The sequence below is a fragment of the Catharus ustulatus genome, chromosome 40 (genome assembly GCF_009819885.2).
Source record: "Catharus ustulatus isolate bCatUst1 chromosome 40, bCatUst1.pri.v2, whole genome shotgun sequence".
In the NCBI taxonomy this organism is placed as follows: domain Eukaryota; kingdom Metazoa; phylum Chordata; class Aves; order Passeriformes; family Turdidae; genus Catharus; species Catharus ustulatus.
Window position 1 is genome coordinate 199,225 of NC_046260.1, and position 24,939 is coordinate 224,163.

Sequence of the window (24,939 nt, forward strand, 5' to 3'; positions counted from 1 at the left end):
GCACAGGTGAGCTCTGAACTGCACAGGTGAGCTCAGAACTCCCAAACACCTGCACAGGTGAGCTCTGGGTAACACAGGTGAGCTCCAGGTAACACAGGTGAGCTCAGAACTCCCAAACAACACCTCAGACAAACCCCAAACCACTCCAGAACCCCCCAGGTAACCCCCCCCAAGCCAGGTGAGCTCACCTGTAGATGTGCACGTCGCGGGTCTGGCCGATGCGGTGACACCTGTCCTGTACCTGCCCAGGTAACCCCGCCCAGGTACCCAAACACCTGCACAGGTGAGCTCTGAGCTGCACAGGTGAGCTCCAGGTAACACAGGTGAGCTCCAGGTAACACAGGTGAGCTCTGAGCTGCTCAGGTGAGCTCCGGGTAACACAGGTGAGCTCTGAGCTGCACAGGTGAGCTCCAGGTAACACAGGTGAGCTCCCAGGTAACTCAGGTGAGCTCCAGGTAACACAGGTGAGCTCTGAGCTGCACAGGTGAGCTCCCAGGTAACACAGGTGAGCTCCAGATAACACAGGTGAGCTCCAGGTGACACAGGTGAGCTCCAGGTAACACAGGTGAGCTCAGAACTCCCAAACACCTGCACAGGTGAGCTCCAGGTCACACAGGTGAGCTCCAGGTAACACAGGTGAGCTCCAAACTCCCAAACATCTGCACAGGTGAGCTCCAGGTAACACAGGTGAGCTCCAAACTCCCAGATAATCACACAGGTGAACTTCAAACCACCAACAAACCACCCAGGTGAGCTCCCAGGTAACACAGGTAAGCCCATAACTCCCAAATAATGACTCAGGTGAGCCCCAAATGACCCCAGACCCATCCAGGTAACCCCCCCCAGGTGTGTGAGCTCACCTGTAGATGTGCACGTCGCGGGTCTGGCCGATGCGGTGACACCTGTCCTGCGCCTGCGCGTCCATGGTGGGGTTCCAGTCCGAGTCGTAGAACACCACCGTGTCCGCCCCCGCCAGGTTGACGCCGACGCCGCCCGAGCGCGTCGAGAGGATGAAGCAGAAAATTCGCTTGTCGGCGTTGAAGCGCTCCATGAGGGCCTGCAACGGACAGGTGAGGGGGGGAGATACACCTGAGCACACCTGGGCACACCTGGGCACACCTGAGATAACTGGGGAGTACCTGGGAGTAACCCTGGTACACCTGTGACACACCTGAGTACACCTGAGATACCTGAGGAATACCTGGGAGTGACTCTGACACACCTGGGCACACCTGGGAGTGACCTGGGGACACCTGAGCACACCTGAGATACCTGAGGAATACCTGGGAGTGACTCTGACGCACCTGGGACACACCTGAGCACACCTGGGAATGATCCTGGCACACCTGAGCACACCTGGGTACAGCTGGGAGTGACCTGGGGACACCTGGGAATGTCCTGGGCACACCTGAGAGTGACCTGGGCACACCTGGGACACACCTGGGATACACCTGAGATAGCTGGGACACACCTGGGGAATACCTGGGAATGATCCTGGCACACCTGAGCACACCTGGGCACACCTGGGCACACCTGGGAATGATCCTGGCACACTTGGGATACACCTGAGATACCTGGGGAACACCTGGGAGTGACCCTGGTACACCTGGGACACAACTGAGCACACCTGGCCACACCTGGGGACACCTGAGCACACCTGGGACACACCTGAGTACACCTGAGATACCTGGGGAATACCTGGGAATGACTCTGGCACACGTGGGACACACCTGGGGGACACCTGGGGACACCTGGGAGTGACCTGGGGACAACTGGGCACACCTTAAACCACACCCAGGTGTGTCCCAGGTGTCTCTAACCACACCCAGGTGTGTCCCAGGTATCTCTAACTGTCCCCAGGTGTGTCCCAGGTGTCTCTAACTGTCCCCAGGTGTGTCCCAGGTGTATCCCAGGTGTCTCTAACTGTCCCCAGGTGTGTCCCAGGTGTCTCTAACCACACCCAGGTGTGTCCCAGGTGTGTCCCAGGTGTGTGTGACCCCCCCCAGGGCTCACCTGTCTCTGCTCGACGCGGCTGGAGCCGTCCAGGCGCAGGTAGATGTGTACCCAGGTGTGTCCCAGGTGTGTCCCAGGTGTCTCTAACCCTGCCCAGGTGTGTCCAGGTGTGTCCCAGGTGTGTCCCAGGTGTCTCTAACCCTGCCCAGGTGTGTCCCAGGTGTCTCTAACCCAGCTCAGGTGTGTCCCAGGTGTCTCTAACCACACCCAGGTGTGTCCCAGGTGTCTCTAACCACACCCAGGTGTGTCCCAGGTGTCTCTGACTGTCCCCAGGTGTACCCAGGTATAGCCAGGTGTGTCCCAGGTGTGTCCCAGGTGTCTCTAACCACACCCAGGTGTGTCCCAGGTGTGTCCCAGGTGTCTGTGACCCCACTCAGGTGTGTCCCAGGTGTGTCCCAGGTGTGTGTGACCCCCCCCAGGGCTCACCTGTCTCTGCTCGACGCGGGTGGAACTGTCCAGGCGCAGGTAGATGTGTGCTCAGGTGTGTCCCAGGTGTGTCCCAGGTGTCTCTAACCCAGCTCAGGTGTGTCCCAGGTGTCTGTGACCCTGCTCAGGTGTGTCCCAGGTGTCTCTAACCCTGCCCAGGTGTGTCCCAGGTGTCTCTAACCCTGCCCAGGTGTGTCCCAGGTGTATCCAGGTGTATCCCAGGTGTCTCTAGCTGTCCCCAGGTGTGTCCCAGATGTCTGTGACCGCCCCCCCAGGTCTCACCTGTCTCTGCTCGACGCGGGTGGAGCCGTCCAGGCGCAGGTAGACGTGTGCTCAGGTGTGTCCCAGGTGTACCCAGGTGTGTCCCAGGTGTGTCCCAGCCCCACCCAGGTGTTGAGGGCTCACCTGTCTCTGCTCGACGCGGGTGGAGCCGTCCAGGCGCAGGTAGATGTGTGCTCAGGTGTGTCCCAGGTGTGTCCCAGGTGTGTGTGACCCCCCCCAGGGCTCACCTGTCTCTGCTCGACGCGGGTGGAGCCGTCCAGGCGCAGGTAGACGTGTGCTCAGGTGTGTCCCAGGTGTGTCCAGGTGCATCCCAGGTATCTCTAACTGTCCCCAGGTGTGTCCCAGGTGTGTGTGACCCCCCCCCAGGGCTCACCTGTCTCTGCTCGACGCGGGTGGAGCCGTCCAGGCGCAGGTAGATGTGGCCGTGGAAGGTGAGGAAGCGCTCGAGCACGTCGAGCATGCGTGTCATCTGCGTGAAGATCAACACGCGGTGCCCGCCCGCGCGGAGCCGCCGCAGCAGCACGTCCAGGGCCTGCAGCTTACCTGGGACAGGTGAGGGACAGACAGGTGAGATACAGACAGGTGAGGGACAGGTGAGACACAGGTGAGACACAGGTGAGACACAGGTGAGACAGGTGAGACAGGTGAGACACAGGTGAGACAGGTGAGACACAGGTGAGACACAGGTGAGACAGGTGAGACACAGGTGAGACAGGTGAGACAGGTGAGACACAGGTGAGACAGGTGAGACACAGGTGACACTGTGGTGACACTGAGGGACATTAAAGGACACCAGGGTGGCACCTCCCCACCCCCACAGTCACTGACCCCAATGTCCCCAACCCCCTCAAATGTCCCCAAATGTCCGAAATCCCCCCAATGTCCCAAATCTCCCCAACTCCCTTAAGTGTCCCCAATCCCCCACGATGTCCCCAGTGTCCCCAATGTCCCCAGATGTCCCCAATCCCCCCAAGTGTCCCCAATCCCCTGGATGTCCCCAAGTGTCCTCAGTGTCCTCAAATGTCCCCAATGCCCCCAACGACCCCAATGTCCCCAGACCCCCCAGAGTCCCCAATATCCCCAAATGTCCCCAATCCCCTCAATGTCCCCAAATGTCCCCAATCCCCTCAACGTCCCCAAATCTCCCCAACTCCCTCAAGTGTCCCCAACCCTCCTCAATGTCCCTATATGTCCCCAATATCCCAAATGTCCCCAATGTCCTGAATCTCCCCAATGTTCCCAATTGCCAAAACATCCCCAATCCCCCCCGAGGTCTCTGATGTCCCCAATGTCCCCAATCCCCTGGATGTCCCCAAATCCCATCAATGTCCCCAATGTCCCCAAACCCCCTCAGTGTTCCCAAATCCCCTGGATGTCCCCAATGTCCCCAAATATCCCCAAGTGTCCCCAATCCCCTCAATGTCCCCAAATCTCCCTCATGTCCCCAATTCCCCAAATCTCCCCACTGCCCCCAATGTCCCCAATGTCCCCAATCCCCCCGATGTCCCCAATGGCCCCCAACTGCCAAAACATCCCCGAACGCCCCCAATGTCCCCAATGTCCCCAATGTTCCCAAATGTCTCCAAACCTCTCTCATGTCCCCAATCCCCCCAATCCTCTCAATGTCCCCAATGTCCCCCAGTGTCCCCAAATCCCCCAAATGTCCCCAAACCCCCCTGGATGCCCCCTCAATGTCCCCAATCCTCTCAATGTCCCCAATGTCCTCTCAATGTCCCCAGTCCCCCCAATCCCCATAATGTCCCCAAACCTCCCTCATGTCCCCAATCCCCCCAATCTTCTGAATGTCCCCAATGTCCCCAATGTCCCCTAAATGTCCCCAAACCCCCCTGGATGTCCCCACTGTCCCCAATCCTCTCAATGTCCCCAATGTCCCCAATGTCCCCTAAATGTCCCCAACCCCCCTGGATGTCCCCAATGTTCCCATTGCTCCCAAATGGCCCCAAATGTCCCCAAACCCTACCAATGTCCCCAAATCCCCCAAAGTCCCCAAATGTCCCCAATCCCCTCAATGTCCCCAATGTCCCCAATCCCCTGGATGTCCCCAAATCCCCCCAATGTCCCCAATGTCCCCAATCCCCTCAATGTCCCTGGATGTCCCCAATGTCCCCAATGTCCCCAAATCCTCCAATCCCCAAAATGTCCCCAAACCCTCCCAATCCCCCCAATCCCCTCAATCCCCCCAATGTCCCCAAATCCCCAAATGTCCCCAAATCCCCCCAATGTCCCCAACCCCAGGGGTGTCCCCGCCTACCGCAGTCGTACTGCACCAGCCGTGGATCAGGGAAATGGGTCCGGGGTCCCTCGAGGACCCCCCCGAGGTGCCCCCCGCGCTGCCTGAGCTCCTCGCGCAGCTGCTGCTCCAGGCGCTGCCGCTGCCGCTGCGCCCAGGGCGGGGGGCGGGCGCTGTGCAGGGACACCCCCCGCGAGGCCACCGCCGGCACGGCCACCAGGAACCTGGGGGGGGACAGAAACGGGGGGGTGGCACCTTGGGGACACTCCCAGAGGTGTTGGGAACCCCCCCATGGGGATGTTGGAACGGTCCAGAGTTCCTGGATCCCCCCCTAAAGAGACTTGGATTAGTCCATGAGGACACTCCCCGCGAGGCCACCGCGGGTACGGCCACCAGGAACCTGGGGGGGGGCAGAAACAGGGGGGTGGCACCTTGGGGACAATGCCAGAGGTGTTGGGAACCCCCCCATGGGGACATGGAACAGTCCAGAGTTTCTGGATCCCCCCCTAAAGAGACTTGGATTCGTCCATGGGGACATTGGGGACAATCCTGGGGGCACTGGGACCCCCCCATGGGGATGTGGAAGAGTCCAAAGCTTCTGGATCCCCCTGTAAAGAGACTTGGATTAGTCCATGGTGACATTGAGGACACTCCCGGGGACATGGAAGTGACACCAGGAACCTGGGGGGACACGGACACGGGGGGGTGGCACCTTGGGGACAATCCCAGAGGTGTTGGGACACCCTCATGGGGATGTTGGAACGGTCCAGAGTTCCTGGATCCCCCCTAAAGAGACTTGGGTTAGTCCGTGGGGACTTTGGGGACAGGCCTGGGGACACTGGGACCCCCCCATGGGGATGTGGAACAGTCCAGAGTTCCTGGATTTCCCCCCATGGGGACGTTGGAACGGTCCAGAGTTCCTGGATCCCCCCCTAAAGAGACTTGGATTAGTCCATGGGGACATGGAAGTGTCACCAGGAACCTGGGGGGACACAAAAATGGGGGGGTGGCACCTTGGGGACAATGCTGGGGACACTGGGACCCCCCCATGGGGATGCTGGAATGGTCCAGAGTTCCTGGATCCCCCTGTAAAGAGACTTGGATTAGTCCATGGTGACATTGGGGACACCCCTGGGGACATGGAAGTGACACCAGGAACCTGAGGAAGGGCAGAAATGGGGGGGTGGAACCTTGGGGACAATCCTGGGGACACCTGGAACCCGCCATGGGTACATTGGAACGGTCCAGAGTTCCTGGATCACTCCTAAAGAGACTTGGATTAGTCCGTGGGGACGTGGAAGTGTCACCAGGAACCTGGGGGGGGCAGAAACCGGGGGGTGGCACCTTGGGGACAATGCCAGAGGTGTTGGGAACCCCCCCACGGGGACATGGAACAGTCCAGAGTTCCTGGATCCCCCCCTAAAGAGACTTGGATTAGTCCATGGTGATATTGGGGACACTCCTGGGGACATGGAAGTGCCACCAGGAACCTGAGGGGACACAAAAACGGGGGGGTGACACCTTGGGGACACTCCCAGAGGTGTTGGGAACCCCCCATGGGGATGTTGGAACGGTCCAGAGTTCCTGGATCCCCCCGTAAAGAGACTTGGATCAGTCCGTAGGGACATTGGGGACAGTCCTGGGGGCACTGGGACACCCCCATGGGGACATGGAACGGTCCAAGGTTCCTGGATCCCCCCCTAAAGTCACTTGGACTCATCCTTGGGGACACTGGGGACATGGGGACACCCCAGAATGGGGGGGTGGAACCTTGGGGACAATCCTGGGGACACCAGGAACCCCCCCATGGGGATGTGGAAGAGTCCAAAGCTTCTGGATCCCCCTGTAAAGAGACTTGGATTAGTCCATGGTGACATTGGGGACACTCCTGGGGACATGGAAGTGCCACCAGGAACCTGGAGGGACATGGACACGGGGGGGTGGCACCTTGGGGACAGGCCTGGGGGCACTAGAACCCCCCCCATTGGGACATGGAACTGTCCAGAGTTCCTGGATCCCCCCCCTGGAATGACTTGGACTCGTCCATTGCGAAAAATCGCCAAAAATTTAAAAAAAAAAAAAAAATCAGGAAAAAATTGCAAAAAATAGTAAAAAAATCCTATGAAAAAATCCCAAAAAATCCCCAAAAAATTTTTAAAAAATCCCTAAAAAATCCCTAAAAAATTACATAAAAATCCCTAAAAAAATCCTGAAAAATTACCAAAAAAAATCCCTAAAAAAATCTTAAAATAATCCCCTAAAAAATCCCCAAAATACCCTAAAAAAATACCTAAAAAAAAAAAAAAAACCCAAATTACAGTAATTTCACGCCCACAAGGCGCACCGGACTCTCAGCCGCACTTCCGGGTTAGGGAAAAAATTTGAGTCCAAAGGGTGCGGCTTATAGCCGTGAAATTACGGTAATGCCAAAAAATCTCCTAAAAAAAAATCCTTAAATAATCCCCAAAAAAATACCCTAAAAATCCTAAAAAAATACCTAAAAAATCCTAAAATATTCCCCTAAAAATCCCCAAAAAAATTCCAAAAAAATTCCCCAAAATATTCCAAAAACATCTCATAAAAACAAAAAAAATCCCCTAAAAATCCTAAAAAAATCCTAAAAAAATGCCTAAAAAACTCCCGAAAAGCCCTTAAAAATTACCAAAAAATTTTCTAAACATGCTAAAAAAATCCTTAAAAAATCCCGAAAATTCCCAAAAAAATCCCCCAAAAATTATCTAAAAGTTCTCTAAAAATTCCGCAAAAATCCGTAAAAAAATCCTAAAAAATTCCTAAAAAAATCCCAAAAAATTCCCAAAAAATACCAAAAAAATTGCCAAAAAAATCCTAAAAATCCTCTAAAAACCCTCTAAAAAACCCCGCAAAAATCCCAAAAAAATCCAAAAAATCCTTAAAAATTCCTAAAAAAATAAAAAAAATTCCTAAAAAATGTGAAAAAACCCTTAAAAATTACCAAAATAATGCCAGAAAAATAAAAAAATCCCCCAAAAAGCCTCTAAAAACCCTCTAAAAAAATCCCTCAAAAACCCTAAAAAAATCCTTAAAAAGTACCAAAAATATCCTTAAAAAAATAGCCAAAAAATCCCTAGAAAATCCCTAAAAGTCCTTTAAAAACCCTAAAAAAATCCAAAAAAATCCACAAAAATTATCTAAAAAATCCCCTGAAATTCCCTAAATAATCCCAAAAAAATCTCTAAAAAAATCCCAAAAATACCCTGAAAAAATCCTAACAATTCACAAAAAAACCCAAAAAAATCCAAAAAAATCCCTAAAAAATCCCAATAAATCAAAAAAGTTCCCCCAAAAAATCCTAAAAAAATCTTTAAAAATTCCAAAAAAACCCTTAAAAAATCCTTTAAAAATCCCTAAAAAATCCCTAAAAAATTCTAAAATAATCCCCTAAAATTTCCCAAAAAATGCCCTAAAAATCCTTTAAAAATCCTTTAAAAATTTACAAAAAACCATAAAAAAATCCAGAAAAATCCTTAAAAATTACCAAAAAACTCCTCAAAAAATCCCCAAATCATCCTAAAAAAGACCCTAAAAATCCTCTAAAAAATCCTAAAAAAAATCCCAAAGTAATCCCAGAAAAATCTCCAAAAAAATTCTAAAAAAACCTCTTAAAATTACCAAAAAAAATTCCCCAAAAATAAAACAAAATCCTAAAAAAACCCCTAAAGAATCCTTTAAAAATCTTAAAAAAAAATCCCCAAAAAATCCCTAAAACTCCTCTAAAAATCTCATTAAAATCCTCTAAAAAATCCTAAAAAAAAGCTTTAAAATTACCAAAAAAATTCCCACAAAATCCTAAAAAATGCTCCTAAAAATCTAAAGAAAATCCTTAAATTTACCAAAAAAATCCCCAAAAAAATCCTTAAACATTACCAAAAAAATCCTATAAATTCCCAAAAAATCCTAAAAAAAATCACCAAAAAAATCCCCAAAAAACCCTTAAAATTCACAAAAAAACCCTTAAAATTCTCAAAAAAACCCCAAAAAAATCCCTAAAAATTTCCTAAAAAATGCTAAAGAAATCCTTAAAAATTACCTAAAAAATCCAAAAAAAATCAAAACAAAAACCTAAAAAATCCCAAAAAAATGCTAAAAAAATACCAAAAAAATCCCAAAAAATTCCTAAAAATTAAAAATAAATTCCAGAAGTTTCCTCACCTGTCGAGGATGGGTTTCATCTGCTGGAGGCGCTGCGGGGGCGCGAGCACGGCGCTGTCCAGGGCCCCTCCCCGGTGCTGTGTGTGTAGTTGATTGTGGGGCAGGGTGAGGAAGGCCAGCACCTCGGTGCCGTACACGGGGCTGAGCCCCAAAAACACCCCAAAAAATCCCTAAAAAATCCTGAAATAATCCCTAAAAAAATCCCCCAAAAATTCCTAAATTACCGTAATTTCACGAGCATAAAGCGCACCGGATTCTCAGCCGCACTTCCGGGTTCGGTCAAAGGGTGCGTCTTATAGTCGTGAAATTACGGTAATTCCTAAAAAAATCCCCTAAAAAATTACCAAAAAAATCCCAAAAATATTCTAAAAAAATCCCTAAAAAAACCCTAAAAATCCTCTAAAAAATCCCTAAAAAATCCTTTAAAAATCTTAAAAAAAAAATCCCAAAAAATTCCCTAAAACTCCTCTAAAAATCTCATTAAAATCCTCTAAAAAATCCTAAAAAAAACCTTAAAAATGACCAAAAAAATTCCCGCAAAATCCTAAAAAATGCTCCTAAAAATCTAAAAAAAATCCTTAAATTTACCAAAAAAATCCCAAAAGAATCCCAAAAAAATCCCCAAAAAATCCTTAAACATTACCAAAAAAATCCTATAAATTCCAAAATAATCCTAAAAAAAATTACCAAAAAATCCCCAAAAAATCCTTGAAATTCACCAAAAAATCCAAAAAAATCGAAAAAAAAATCCCAAAAAAATCCCTAAAAACTCCTAAAAAAAATAAATAAAATTCCTAAAAAAATCCTAAAAAAATCTTTAGAACTTATCAAAAAAATTCCAAAAAAATCCTTAAAAATTACCAAAAAAATCTCAAAAAATCCCTAAAAAATCCTAAAATAATCCCCAAAAAATCCTAAAAAAATGCCCAAAAAATCCCTCCAAAAATCCCGAAAAAATCCAAAAAAATCCAAAAAAATGCCCAAAAAATCCCTAAAAACTACCAAAAAAATTCCAAAAGATCCCTAAAAAATCCTAAAAAAATCCCCAAGAAATCCTCAAAAATCCTAAAAAAATCACTAAAAAAAACCCCAAAAAATCATAAAAAATCAGAAATAAATCACAAAAAGAATCAAAAAAAATCCCAAAAAATCCTAAAAAATTAATAATAAATTCCAGAAGTTTCCTCACCTGTCGAGGATGGGTTTCATCTGCTGGAGGCGCTGCGGGGGCGCGAGCACGGCGCTGTCCAGGGCCCCTCCCTGTGGCTGTAGTTGATTGTGGGGCAGGGTGAGGAAGGCCAGCACCTCGGTGCCGTACACGGGGCTGAGGCCGCAGCGCAGCTCGTTCAGCCGCAGGAGCCGCTCCAGGCGCTCGGCCCGGCCCCGAGCCCGCCGCGATTCCAGGGATTCCTGCGGGGGAAAAACGGGGAGAGGGGTTGGGAATGAGGGGAAAAAAATCCGGGGGAAATCTGATTTAATATGAGCAAAATGTCCCCAAAAATCGCGTTAAAAATGAGCGAAGTCGACACTAAAATCGAATTAAAATGGTCAAAATCTGCACTAAAATTTGTCCTAAAATATCCAAAAATGGTCCCAAATTTGAGGGAATTTTGGGCATTATAGAGAAAAAATTAGGAAAAAATTTGAAGAAAATCTGACTTAAAATGAGAAAAAAATGCCTAAAAATCGCATTAAAAATGGGTAAAATCAGAGCTAAAATCAAATTTAAAATGGTCAAAAACAGCCCCAAATTTGAGGAAATTTTGGGCATTACAGTGAAAAAAATTAGGAATAATTTGGGAAAAAAATTGGGGAAAATCAGATTTAAAATGGAAAAAAAATTCCCAAAAATCGCATTAAAAATGGGTAAAATTTCGACTAAAATCGAATTTAAATGGTCCTAAAAATCTTAAAAGCTGCCCTAAAATACCCAAAAATGGCTCCAAATTTGAGAAAATTTTAAAGACTTTTGGGGAAAAAAAAAGTGAGAAAAATTTGGGTAAAATTTTATTTAAAATGGGCAAAAAATCCCAAAAAATCGCATTGGAAATGGGTAAAATCTGCCCCAAAATACCCAAAAATGGCCCCAAATTTCAGGAAATTTTAGGGATTATGGGAGAAAAATTGGGAAAAAATTGGGAAAAAAATTGGGGAAAATCTGACTAAAAATGAGCAAAAAAAGACCAAAAATCGCATTAAAAATGGGTAAAATCTGTGCCAAAATTGAATTAAAAATGGCCAAAAATGGCCACAAATTTGAAGAAATTTTAGGGATTCCTGAGGGGAAAAAGGGGGAGAGGGGTTGGCAATGAGGGGAAAAAAACTGGGGGGAAATCTGAATAAAAATGAGGAAAATATCCCCAAAAATCGCATTAAAAATGAGCGAAATCGGCACTAAGATTGCTCTAAAAGTGACCAAAATCTGCACTAAAATGGCCAAAAATGGTCCCAAATTTCAGGAAATTTTAGGGATTATTGGGGAAAAATTGGGAAGAAATTGGGAAGAAATCTGGGGGAAATCTGACTAAAAATGAGCAAAATATCCCCAAAAATCGCATTGAAAATGAGTGAAATTGGCACTAAGATCGCTCTAAAAGTGACCAAAATCTGCACTAAAATACCAAAAAATGGCCCCAAATTTCAGGAAATTTTAGAGATTATTGGGGAAAAATTGGGAAAAAATTTGAAATGACTTGAAATGAGCAAAAAATGGCCAAAAATCACATTGAAAATGGGTAAAATCTGCACTAAATAAGAATTAAAAATGGCCCTAAAAATCCTAAAAGCTGCACTAAAATACCCAAAAATGACCCCAAATTCAGGGAAATTTTGGGGATTATAGAAGAAAAATCGGGAAAAAAAATGGGAGAAAATCCGAGTTAATATGAGAAAACAAATGGGCAAAAATCGCATTAAAAATGGACAAATTTGGTGCTAAAATCGCTCTAAAAATGAGCAAAATCTGCACAAAATGTGCATTAAAAACCCCAAAAATGGATCCAAATCCAGGGAAGTTTTTGGGTATTATAGGAAAAAAAATTGGCAAAAAATCCAGTAAGAATCTGACTTGAAATGAGAAAAAAAATGGCTAAAAATTGTGTTAAAAATGGGTAAAATCTGCACTAAAATCACAACAAAAATGAGCAAAATCTGCCCTAAAATACCCAAAAATGGCCCCAAATTCAGGGAAATTTTTTCATCCGATCCCCTCCCCCACCCTCAGCCCCTCCCCCACCCCAAATCCCCCAAAAATCCCCAAAATTTCCCCCAAAAATCCCCAAAATCCCAAAAAGTTCCCCATATTTCCTCTAAAAATCCCAAAATTTCCCGAAAATATCCCCAAAAAATCCCAATTTTTTTTCCCCAAATCCCCTCCCCCACCCCAATCTCCTCCCCCACCCCCAGAATCCCCGAAAGTCTCCAAAATTTCCCCCCAAAAATCCCAGATTTTTCCCCCATTCCCCCCAAAATCCCCAACATTCCCCCAAAATTTACCAAATTTCCCAAAAAAAATCCCAATATTTCCCCTCCTCAATCCCCTCCCCCACTCCCCAAGACCCTCCCCCATCCCAAATCCCCTCCCCCACCCTCAAATTTCCCCAGAAATCCCCCAAAATCCCCAAAATTTCCTTAAAAAAATCCAAATTTTCCCCCAAATCCCCTCCCCCACTCCATAAATCCCTTTCTCCACTCCCAAAAATCCCCCAAAATTTCCCAAATTTCCCCAGAAAAATCCCAAATTTTTCCCCCAAGCCCCTCCCCCACCCTCAAATCCCCAAAATCCTCCCAAAAAACCCCAAAATCCCTCCACAATTCACCAAATTTCCTCTAAAAATCCCAATATTTCCCCAAAATTTCCCCAAAAAATCCCAAAAAAATCCCAAAAAATCCCAATTTTTTTTCCCCAGCCCCTCCCCCCCCCCAAATTTTCCCGAATTCCCCCCCCAATCCTCACCAGGTAGAAGGGGGAGCGCGGGGGCGGCGGCGGCTGCCGGCGGGGGGGGGGGTGGGGGAGGGGCCGCGGGGGGGGTGGGGGAGGGGCGGGGCTGGGGGTGGGGGAGGGGCTGGGAGGGCTCAGCCCCGGAACCTCCGGAGGGGGGGGAGGGGCCGAGGGGGAGGGGGAGGGGAGGGGGGAGGGGGGAGGGGGGGGAGGGGCGGGAGGGGGCGGTGGGGGAGGGGCTGCAAAATAAAACAGAGAGAGGGGGGAGGGGTCAGACAAAAAATTCAAATTTTTTTGTAAAAATTTTGAAAATTTTTGGAAAAATTGTGAGAAAATTTCAGCAATTTTGGGGGAAAATTTTGGTATTTTTGAAGAAAATTTTGGGAAAATTCTGAAAATTTCAAGAAAATTTTGGGAGTTTTTAAGAAAATTTTGAGAATTTTTTAAATATTTCAGATATTTTCAGAGATATTTTGAAATGTTTTCAAAAGTTTGGGGAAATTTTAGCAAAATTCTGGAATTTTTAAAAAATTTTGGGAGATTTTTGGGGAGAATTTGAGGATTTTTTTTTGGGGAATTTTTGGGAATTGTTAGGAAAATTTTGGAATTTTTTTGAGAATTCTAAGGATTTTGGGGGAATTTTGGGAGAATTTTTGGAATTTCTGGGAGAAAAAAAAATTTGGAAAATTTTTTAAAAATTTTTGAAAATTTTTGAGACATTTAAAAACATTTTCCCAAAATTTAGAGATTTTTTTAAAATTTTGGTGGAAATTTTGGTGGAAATTTTTGGGGAATTTTGGGGATGCTGGAGAAAATTTCAGGAATTTTGGGGAAAACTTTGCAAATTTTGGGAAAATTTTGGGAATTTTCTGGTAATTTAAAAAAATCTTTCAAAACAGAATTTTTAAAAAATTTTGGGAGATTTTGGGGAGAATTTCAGGACTTTTTTTGGAATTTTTAGGAAAATTTTGGGAGTTTTTTGAAAATTTTGAGGATTTTGGGGGAATTTTGGGAGAATTTTTGGAATTTCTGAGAGAAATAAAAGAAATTTTTGGACGATTTTTGAAAAAATGTTAAGAAATTTTGGAAATTTTTCCCAAAATTTGGGGATTTTTTTGAAAATTTGGGGAATTTTGGGGGAAATTTGGGGAAAATTTGAAGAATTTGGGGGAAAATTTCAGGAATTTGGGGGAAATTTTTGTAAATTTTGGGAAAATTTAGGGAATTTTTTGGAAACTTTGAAAAATCTTTGAAAACCCGGAATTTTTAAAATATTTTGGTAAATTTTTCAGAATTTTTACAGATTTTAAGAAAATTTGGGGAATTTTTGGAAAAACTTGAGGCATTCTTTGTAAATTTTGGGATTTTTGTGGAAATTTTAAAAAAATTTTAGAAAATTCTGTGAATTTTGGTGAGAATTTCAGGAATTTTGGGGTAATTTTAAAGAAATTTTTCCAAAGTTTGAAAAATTTTTGAAAACTTTGGGATTTTTTTGAAAATTTTGGGGAGAATTATTTGGGAAATTTAGAAAAGTTTTGGGGAAATTTGGGATTTTTTGGGGAGAATTACGGGAATTTTTGAAAATTTTTAAGAAACTTTTGAAAATTTTGGGGATTTTTTGAAGATTTTGAGAATTCTTTGAAAATTCTGGGGAGAAGTTGAAGAATTTTCCGGGAATTTATGGAAAATTTTGAGAATTTTGGGAGAATTTGGGTATTTTTGGGGCAAATGTTGGGATTTTTTGGGAAAATTTTGAGAATTTTTTGACGAGTTTTCTGAGGACATTTTGTGCCCATTTGGGGGACATTTCAAAAAGATTTTTTGGGACATTTTTGGAACTTTTTGTGCCCATTTTGAGGAGATTTTTGAGGACTTTTGGGGCATTTTGGGACCATTTTTTGGGACGTTTTGTGCCCATTTTGAGATTTTTGAGCCGATTTTGGGGACATTTTTGTCCCCATTTTTGAAGCCCATTTTGGGGAACAAATCCTATTTTTTTGGTATTTTTCTGTACATTTTTGTATGTTTTTGTACATTTTTTGGTTATTTTTGTATTTTTTGGCATTCCGTATCTTTTGGTATTTTGTATTTTTTGGTATTTTGAAGGTTGGTGGGGTTTTTTGTGGTACTTTTTGGTATTTTTTTGGTATATTTTTGTATTTTTTTTTAATTTTTTGTATAATTTTTGTATTTTTTTGTGTATTTTTAGTATTTTTTTGGTATATTTGTGGTATATTTTTGTATATTTTCGTATATATTTTTCAATTTTTGTATATTTTTGTATTTTTTGTATTTCCTGGTATTCTTGTATTTTTTGAATATTTTTGTAAATTTTTTGTGCATTTTTGGCATTTTTTGTATATTTCTGGCAAATTTTTGTATATTTTTTATATTTTCGCATTTCTGGTATTTCTGGTTATTTTTGTATTTTTTGGTACTTTGTATTTTTTGTATTTTTCGAATGTTTTTGTAAATTTTTTGTATTTTTTCTATAATTATTGTACTTTTTTGTGTATTTTCAATTTTTTTGTATATTTCTGGTATATTTTTGTATATATTTTTAAATTTTTGTATTTTTTGTATTTTTTGGTATTTTTCGTATTTTTTGAATATTTTTGTAAATTTTTTGTGTATTTTCAGTATTTTTTGGTATATATCTGATATATTTTTGTATTCTTTTGTATATATTTTTAAATTTTTGCATTTTTTGTATTTTTTGGTATTTCTTATATTTTTTGAATATTTTTGTAAATTTTTTGTGTATTTTCGGTATTTTTCTGGTACATTTCTGGTTTATTTTTGTATTCTTTTGTATATATTTTTAAATTTTTGTATTTTTTGTATTTTTTGGTATTTTTTGTATTTTTTGAAGATTTTTGTAAATTTTTTGTGTATTTTTGGTATTTTTTGTATATTTCTGGTATGTTTTTGTATATTTATATATTTTTTGTATATTTTGGTTTTTTTTGTATTTTATTGTATTTTTTGAATATTTTTGTAAATTTTTTTGTATTTTTTGTCTAATTTTTATACTTTTTTGTGTATTTTTGGTATTTTTTTGTATATTTCTAGTATATTTTTGTATATATTTTTAAATTTTTGCATTTCTTGTATTTTTTTGGCATTTTTTGTATTTTTTGAATATTTTTGTAAATTTTTTGTGTATTTTCAGTATTTTTTGGTATATTTCTGGTATATTTTTGTATATTTTTGTATATATTTTTAAATTTTTGCATTTTTTGTATTTTTTGGTATTTTTGTGTTTTTTGAATATTTTTGTAAATTTTTTGTGTATTTTTGGTATTTTCTTGTATATTTCTGGTATATTTTTGTATATATTTTTAAATTTTTGGTATTTTTTGTATTTCCTGGTGTTTTTGTATTTTTTTAATATTTTTGTAAATTTTTTGTGCATTTTTGGTACTTTTTGTATATTTCTGGTATACTTTTGTATATTTTTGTATATATTTTTAAATTTTTGTATTTTTTGGTATTTCTTATATTTTTTCAATATTTTTGTAAATTTTTTGTATATTTCTGGTATATATTTGTACATTTCTGGTATATTTTTGTATATTTCTGTGTACTTTTTTTGTATTTTTGTATATTTCTGTACTTTTTGGTAAATTTTTTGTATTTTCAGTATTTTTAATATTTTTTATATTTTTATTTTTTCCATTTTCCTCACCTGTTTCCGTCGCGGCTCCGGCTCCGCCCGGGTTGGGTTGGGTGGGGGAGGGGCCCTGGTTGGGTTGGGTGGGGGAGGGGCCCGGGGGGGGTTGGGTGGGGGGAGGGGCGGGCTGGGGGTGGGGGAGGGGCAGCACCCGCAGCAGGGGGGGGGCGGGGATGGGTGGGGGAGGGGCCCTGGGGGGTGGGGGAGGGGCCCTGGGGGGGTGGGGGAGGGGGAGGGGCGGGGGGTGGGGGGAGGGGCAGGGGGGGGGTTCTGGCGCACCAGGATTTTCACCAGACCCCCCCCGGAGTTCACCAGGGGGGCGGGGACTGCAAAAAGAAAAGAAATAAATTAATTAAATTAAATTAATAAAATTACATATCATTATATAAAGAAATTACGTTAAGTTCAATTAAATTAATAAATGAAACTAAATTAATAAAATCTAATTCTATTAAGTAAATTTTAAAAAATGAATAAAATTCAATTCTATTAAATAAAACAAATTAAATTAAATGAATAAAATCTAATTCTATTAAATAAATAAAACAGATAAAATTAAATTAATAAAATGAAATTCTATTAAACAAATAAAATCAATTAAATTAAATTTTAGAAATTAAATTCCATTAACTAAATTAAACAAATCAAACTAAATTAAATTAAGAAAATAAATAGAATAGAATAAAGTTAATTAATTAAATTTAACTAATAAAACTAAAATCCATTAAATAAATAAATTAAATTAAATTAAATTAATAAAACAAACACAATAAAATAAAATGAATTAATTAAATTGAATACAATTAAATATCATTAAATAAATAAATTACATTAAGTTCAATTAAATTAATACATTACATTAATAGAATCTAATTCTATTAAGTAAATAAAATAAATTAATAAACTTCAATTCTATTAAATAAAACAAATTAAATTAAATGACTAAAATCTAATTCTATTAAATAAATAAAACAGATCAAATTAAATTAATAAAATGAAATTCTATTAAATAAATAAAATTAATTAAATCAAATTTTAGAAATTAAATTCCATTAAATAAACAGAACAAATCAAATGAAATTAAATTAATAAAATAGATGGAACAGAATAAAATTAATTAAATTTAATTAAATTAATATAATTAAAATCCATTAAATAAATAAATCAAATTATATTAAATTAAATTAATAAAATAAATAAACACAATAAAATAAATTAATCAAATTAAATTAATTGAAAAGAATTATTAAATAAATTACACAAATTTTTAAAAATTCAACAAATTTTTAAAAAAATGAATAAAACAAATTTAATTTAATTTTAAAAATACATAGAATAAATAAAACAGAATAAAAAAAATAAATAAAATAAATAAAACAAATAAAACACAGTAATTTCATGACCATAGGTCGCACCGGACTCTAAGGCACTTCCGGGGTTGGTAAATTCCCAACTCTGTCCATATAAGGACACACCGGGCTATAACGCACACTTCCGGGGTTGGTAAATTCCCAACTTTGCCCATATAAGGACACAGGGCTATAACGCACACTTCCGGGGTTGGTAAATTCCCAACTTTGCCCATATAAGGACACAGGGCTATAACGCACACTTCCGGGGTTGGTAAATTCCCAACTCTGTCCATATAAGGACACACCGGGCTATAACGCACACTTCCGGGGTTGGTAAATTCCCAACTCTGTCCATATAAGGACACACCGGGCTATAACGCACACTTCCGGGGTTGGTAAATTCCCAACTCTGTCCATATAAGGACACACCGGGCTATAACGCACACTTCCGGGGTTGGGGAAAAATTTGAATCAAAAGGGCGCGGCTGATAGTCGTGAAATTACTGTAAATAAATTAAATAATCTAAAAAAAAAAGAAATAAAATTGAAGGGAAAAGAGATAAATAAAATTAAATAAAATAAAATGAATGAATAAAACAAAATAAATAAATACAATTTTAAAATAATAAAAAAAATAAATAAAATGGCAGGAGGAACAACACAAATAATTAAATAAAACAACTAAATAAATAAAAAATAAGAAAACAAAAAAAGAAAATAAATAAAATTGAAGGGGAGAGATAAGAAAGAAATACAACAAAATAAATAAACTAAAATAAATTAAACAAATAGAATAAATACAATCTTAAAAAAAAAATAAAGTAAATAAAATTGCAGGGGAAACAAAAATGAATAAATAAATAAATAAATAAACATAAAAAAATAAATGAATAAAAAAATAAGAAAATAAAACAAAAAAAAAATTGAAGGGGAGAGAAAACAAATAACATATTTTTTTTAAATACAATAAAATAAAATAGAATAAAAAAGAAAAATAAAATTGGGTGAAACAAATAAGTAAGCAAGCAAATAAATAAATAAATAAATAAATAAATAAATAAATAAATAAATTTGCCCACCCCCAAATAAATAAAATGGGGGGTGTGTTTTTACCACGCCAGGTGTATCCCAGGTGTATCCCAGGTGTATCCCAGGTGTGTTACCTGTCCCCAGGTGTGTGTTACCTGTCCCAGGTGTGCGTTACCTGTCCCAGGTGTGTGTTACCTGTCCCCAGGTGTGTGTTACCTGCCCCAGGTGTGTTTTACCCCCCCAGGTGTGTTCCCCCCTTACCTGTCCCAGGTGTGTGTTACCTGTCCCAGGTGTGTCCCAGGTGTGTTACCTGTCCCAGGTGTGTGTTACCTGTCCCAGGAGTGTGTTACCTGTCCCCAGGTGTGTGTTACCTGTCCCCAGGTGTGTGTTACCTGTCCCAGGTGTGTGTTACCTGTCCCCAGGTGTGTGTTACCTGTCCCAGGTGTGTGTTACCTGTCCCAGGTGTGTATTTACCTGTCCCCAGGTGTGTGTTACCTGTCCCCAGGTGTGTGTTACCTGTCTCAGGTGTGTGTTACCTGTCTCATGTGTGTGTTACCTGTCCAGGTGTGTGTTACCTGTCCCCAGGTGTGTATTTACCTGTCCCCAGGTGTGTGTTACCTGTCCCAGGTGTGTATTTACCTGTCCCCAGGTGTGTGTTACCTGTCCCAGGTGTGTGTTACCTGTCCCCAGGTGTGTGTTACCTGTCCAGGTGTGTGTTACCTGTCCCCAGGTGTGTGTTACCTGTCCCAGGTGTCTCACCTGGAATGGGTGTGGCTCCAGCGCCCTCAGCACCAGCGCAGGTGTGCCCAGGCTGAGCCCAGGTGTGTTACCTGTCCCAGGTGTGTGTTACCTATCCCAGGTGTGTGTTACCTGTCCCAGGTGTGTGTTACCTGTCCCCAGGTGTGTTACCTGTCCCCAGGTGCGTGTTACCTGTCCCCAGGTGTGTTACCTGTCCCCAGGTGTGTGTTACCTGTCCCAGGTGTGTGTTACCTGTCCCAGGTGTGTTACCTGTCCCCAGGTGTGTGTTACCTGTCCCAGGTGTGTGTTACCTGTCCCCAGGTGTGTGTTACCTGTCCCCAGGTGTGTGTTACCTGTCCCCAGGTGTGTGTTACCTGTCCCCAGGTGTGTTACCTGTCCCCAGGTGTGTGTTACCTGTCCCCAGGTGTGTATTTACCTGTCCCCAGGTGTGTATTTACCTGTCCCCAAGTGTCCCCAGGTTTGTTCCCCCCTTACCTGTGCCCAGGGGCAGCCCCAGGCCGGGTTGATTCTGGGTGGGCGTGGCCGCCCCTCCCCCCACGGGGGCCAGCAGGGTCACCTGGGCCAGGGGCCCGGGCAGGTGAGGGGCCCCCCCCGCTGCCAGCAGGTGAACCACGTTCCCTGGGGGGAGGGGACACAAAGTCACGGTCACTTTGGGGGAAAAAAAGCAAATTTTATAATTTTCCCTTTTTTTGCATTTTTTTTGCAATTTTTTTTGCATTTTTTTGCAATTTTTTTTGCATTTTTTGCAATTTTTTTGCATTTTTTTGCTATTTTTTTGCAATTTTTTTGTATTTTTTTTGCTCTTTTTTTGCTTTTTTTTTTCTTTTTTTTTGCTTTTTTTTCCCCATTTTTTTTCAATTTTTTTCTCATTTTGTGGGTATTTATTTCTCAATTTTTTGGTATTTTCCTCCATTTTTTTTTTACAAATCTTTTCTCATTTTTTGCCCCATTTCTTTCATCATTTTTTGGTAATTTTTAAACCGTTTTTGGTGGTATTTTCTTATTTTTTTTGTATTTTTTCCCATCTTAGTCCTGATTTTTTTTGTATTTCTAAAATCCAAAAAAAATCTTCCCCAAACATCCTGAAAAACCCAGAAAATCCCCCTAAAAAAACTAACCCAAAAAATCCCAAAAACATTCCCAAAAAATTCTCAAAAAACCCTCAGAAAATAAAAAAAAATCCCCAAAAATCCCACAAAAAATCAAAGAAAAAACTCCAAAAAATCCCCAAAAAATCCCCGAAAATCCCCACAAAATCCTAAAAAAATTCCCAAACAATCCCCCAAACAACCCAAAAAATTCTCCAAAAATCCCATTAAAAAAACACAAAAAAATCCCATTAAAAAATCCCAAAAAAGTCCCAAATAATCTTAAAACAATCAAAAAAAAACTCACAAAAAATCCCAAAAAATCCCCAAAACATCTCAATGCAATTCCAAAAAAATTTCCAAAAAATCCCAGAATAATAAAATAAATCCCCAAAAATTCCCAAAAAATTCCCAAAAAAATTCCCCCAAAAATTCCCAAAAAATTCCCAAAAAAATCCTAAAAAAAATCCTGCAAAACAAAAAAAAAATCCCAGAAATTCCAAAAAAAATCCCCCATAAATAGAAATAAAATTTTAAAAAAACCCCAAAAAACCCCCCAAAACCATAAAAAAATTCTCAAAAAATCCAAAAAAAAATCCCAAATTTTCCCCAAAATTCCCAAATTTTCCCAAATTCCCCCTCCCCTCCCCTCCCCCACTCACGTGCCACCCCCCCTCTCGTTGGGGGCGGGGCCAGCGCCAGCTGCCGCAGGGGGGGGGAGGGGCCCAGCGTGACCTTTGACCCCTGGAGCTGCAGCGTCAGCGGGGGCGGGGCCGGGGGGAGGGGCGGGGCCTTGGCCACGCCCCCGGGGGGGCGGGGCTGAGCCAGGGCCGCCAGCTGGGACAGGCTGACCACTTCTCCTGCTGGAAAAATTAATGAAAAGCATTAATTAGAAATTATTAATTATTGTCCTGGGAATTACACGGGGTGGGGGAGGGGTTAATCAACAAATTGTGTTAATTAGGGGTTAATTGGGATTAATTAATGCGATTTTAAGGGGATTTTTTGTATTTTTTTGGGAATTTTTGGACTGGCTGTCCATTTCTCTTGCTGCAATAATTAATTAAAATCATTAATTAAAAATTATTAATTAAGGTCCTAAAAATTATCAGGGGTGGGGGAGCGGTTAATCAATAAACTGTGTTAATTAGGGGTTAATTAACAGGATTTTGGGGGATTTTTTGAGATTTTTTGGGATTTTTGGGCCAGGCTGACCACTTCTCCTACTAGAATAATTAATTAAAATCACTAATTAGCAGAATTTAATTAACGTTCTGAAAATGTCAGGGGGTGGGGGAGGGGTTAATCAACAAATTGTGTTAATTAGGGGTTAATTAATGGGGTTTTAAGGGGATTTTTTGGGATTTTTTGGGCTTTTTGGGGGATTTTTGGGACAGGCTGACCACTTCTGCTGCAATAATTAATAATGAAAATAATCAATTACAGTAATTAATTAATGTTGTAAGGATTACAGGGAGTGGAGAAGGAGCTCATTAACAAACTGTGTTAATTAGGGGTTAATTAATGGGATTTTAAGGCGATTTTTTGGGATTTTTTTTGAGATTTTTTTGGATTTTTTTGGGATTTTTGGGTCAGGCTGACCACTTCTCCTGCTGGAATAATTAATTAAAACTATTCATTAACTGTCATTAATTAAAGTTCTGAAAATTATAAGGGGTGGGGGAGGGGTTAATTAACAAACTGTGTTAATTAGAGGTTAATTAATGGGATTTTAGGGGAATTTTGGGGATTTTTTGGGGCAGGCTCACCACTTCTCCTGCTCGAATAATTAATTAAAATAATTAATTAGCAGTAATTAATTAATGTTCTGAAAATGTTACGGGGTGGGGGAGGGGTTAATCAACAAACTGTGTTAATTAGGGGTTAATTAACAGGATTTTGGAGGATTTTTTGAGATTTTTTGGGATTTTTTTGGGCTTTTTGGGCCAGGCTGACCACTTCTCCTGCTGGAATAATTAATTAAAACCATTAATTAACTGTCATTGAAGTTCTGGAAATTATAAGGGGTGGGGGAGGGGTTAATTAACAAACTGTGTTGATTAGGGGTTAATTAATGGGATTTTAAGGCGATTTCTTGAGATTTTTTTTGGCTATTATTTTTATTTTTGGGGTTTTTTTGGGCAAGCTGACCACTTTTCCGGCTAAAAATAATTAATTAACAATCATTAATTAATGTACAGGAAATAATAGAGGCTGGGGGAGGGGTTAATCAATGAATTGTGTTAATTAGGAGTTAATTAGGGGTTAATTAAGGGGATTTTAATGGATTTTTTGGGATTTTTGGGACAGGCTGACTACTTCTCCTGCTAAAAATAAACAATTAAAATTATTAATTAGCAGTAACTAATTAATGTGCTGGGAATTTCAGGGTGTGGGGGAGGGGCTCATTAGCAAATTGTGTTAATTAGAGGTTAATTCTGAAGATTTTTAGAAGATTTGGATACAATTTCAAGGTAATTTAAAATTAAATAATTCAGAATTTTTTTCAGGATTAGCAAAACCCGCGCACGGTAAATTACGAAACGCTCATGCAAATGAGATGCAAATGAGGCGCGAAGGGGGCGTGGCTTACAGGGCAGGCGGGCCTGCATGTCGGGGGCCAGCAGGAGCCGCTGGGGCAGCGCGAAGGTGGCCACGGCCGGGGGGGGAGGGGCCGTGCCGGGCCCCGCCCCTTTGCCCAAACTGGGAGTGGGCGTGGCCACGGGGGCGTGGCCTCCCGCCGGGGTGGGCGTGGCCAAGGAGGCGGCCGGGAGGGCTGGGGGGGAGTAGAGAAAGTTGTTAATTAACTTCACATATAAATAGGGTCCACCCCTTAATTAAGCCCCACCCCTTAAGCCACGCCCCTTAATTAAACCCCACCCCTTAATTAAACCCCAGCCCTTAATTAAACCCCACCCCTTTCATTAAACCCAATTAATTCCCACCCCTAATTAACTCCACCCACTTTTAATTCTCTAATTAAACCACTGACATAAACCACACCCCTTAATTAAGTCCCACCCCTTAATTAAGCCCCATCCCTTAATTAACCCCCACTCCGAATTAACTCCACCTTTAATTAGGCTCCACCCACTTTTAATTCTCTAATTATAACTCTCTTAAATAAAATCTGACTTAAACACCACCTGTTAATTAAGCACGACCCCTTAATTAAGCCCCACCCCTAATTAACTCGTTCTAATTAGCTCCCAATAATTAACACCCACCCCTAATTACCCACTCTTAATTACCCCACCCCTAATTAACACCGTTAATTACTCCACCCCTGATTACCCCACCCCTAATTACCCTGTCCTAATTAACCAACCTCTAATTACCCCACCACTAATTAATTAACCACACCCCGAATTCCCCCCCAATTAATTACACCAACCCTAATTACCTTCCCCTTAATTACCCCACTCCTAATTAATTATCCCCAGGAGTAATCAACCCCTAAAAAACACCAATTAACCCAAATCAACCTCTAATTAATCCCTAATTAACCCCAACTAACACCTAATTAACCTCAATTAACCCCAATTAACCATAATCAATTCCAAATAACCCCCAATTAACCCCTCATTAACCCAAATTAACCTTTAATTAACTCAAATTAACCCCTAATTAACCCTAATCAATCCCTAATTAACCCTAACCAACCCCTAATTAACCTCTAGCTAACTCCTAATTAACACCAATTAACCCCTAATTAGACCAAATTCACCCCTATTTAGCCCCAATTAGCCCTAATAAACCCCAATTAACCATAACTAAACCCTAATTATCCTTATTAACTCAAATTAACCCCTTATTGACATCAATTAACCCCTAAATAACCCAAATTAACCCCTAATTAACCCCAATTAACCCCTAATAAACCCAATTACCCCCTAATTAACCCCAATTAATCCTTAACCCCAAAAAAACACTCA

At 41.4% G+C, this 24,939-nt stretch overlaps 1 protein-coding gene and 1 long non-coding RNA gene across 2 annotated transcripts in view; both read right to left on the reverse strand.

Moving 5' to 3' along the window:
* LOC117010225 (Snf2 related CREBBP activator protein) overlaps positions 1-24,939 on the reverse strand; it is a 74,801-nt gene that overhangs the window by 13,881 nt on the left and 35,981 nt on the right. Inside the window, exons 18-26 of the mRNA XM_033084517.1 lie at positions 23,598-23,780; positions 20,391-20,534; positions 16,792-16,967; positions 13,119-13,151; positions 10,353-10,573; positions 9,164-9,307; positions 4,994-5,196; positions 3,095-3,264; positions 861-1,057 (exon numbers count right to left, since the gene is read on the reverse strand). Coding sequence (XP_032940408.1) covers positions 861-1,057; positions 3,095-3,264; positions 4,994-5,196; positions 9,164-9,307; positions 10,353-10,573; positions 13,119-13,151; positions 16,792-16,967; positions 20,391-20,534; positions 23,598-23,780 — 1,471 coding nt within the window. The remainder of the gene's footprint in view (positions 1-860; positions 1,058-3,094; positions 3,265-4,993; positions 5,197-9,163; positions 9,308-10,352; positions 10,574-13,118; positions 13,152-16,791; positions 16,968-20,390; positions 20,535-23,597; positions 23,781-24,939) is intronic.
* LOC117010221 lies at positions 17,024-21,705 on the reverse strand. The gene is made up of 3 exons (XR_004420592.1): positions 21,667-21,705; positions 20,391-20,534; positions 17,024-17,102 (listed from the first exon to the last, which is right to left on the reverse strand). It is a non-coding gene; the product is annotated as an uncharacterized LOC117010221 (long non-coding RNA).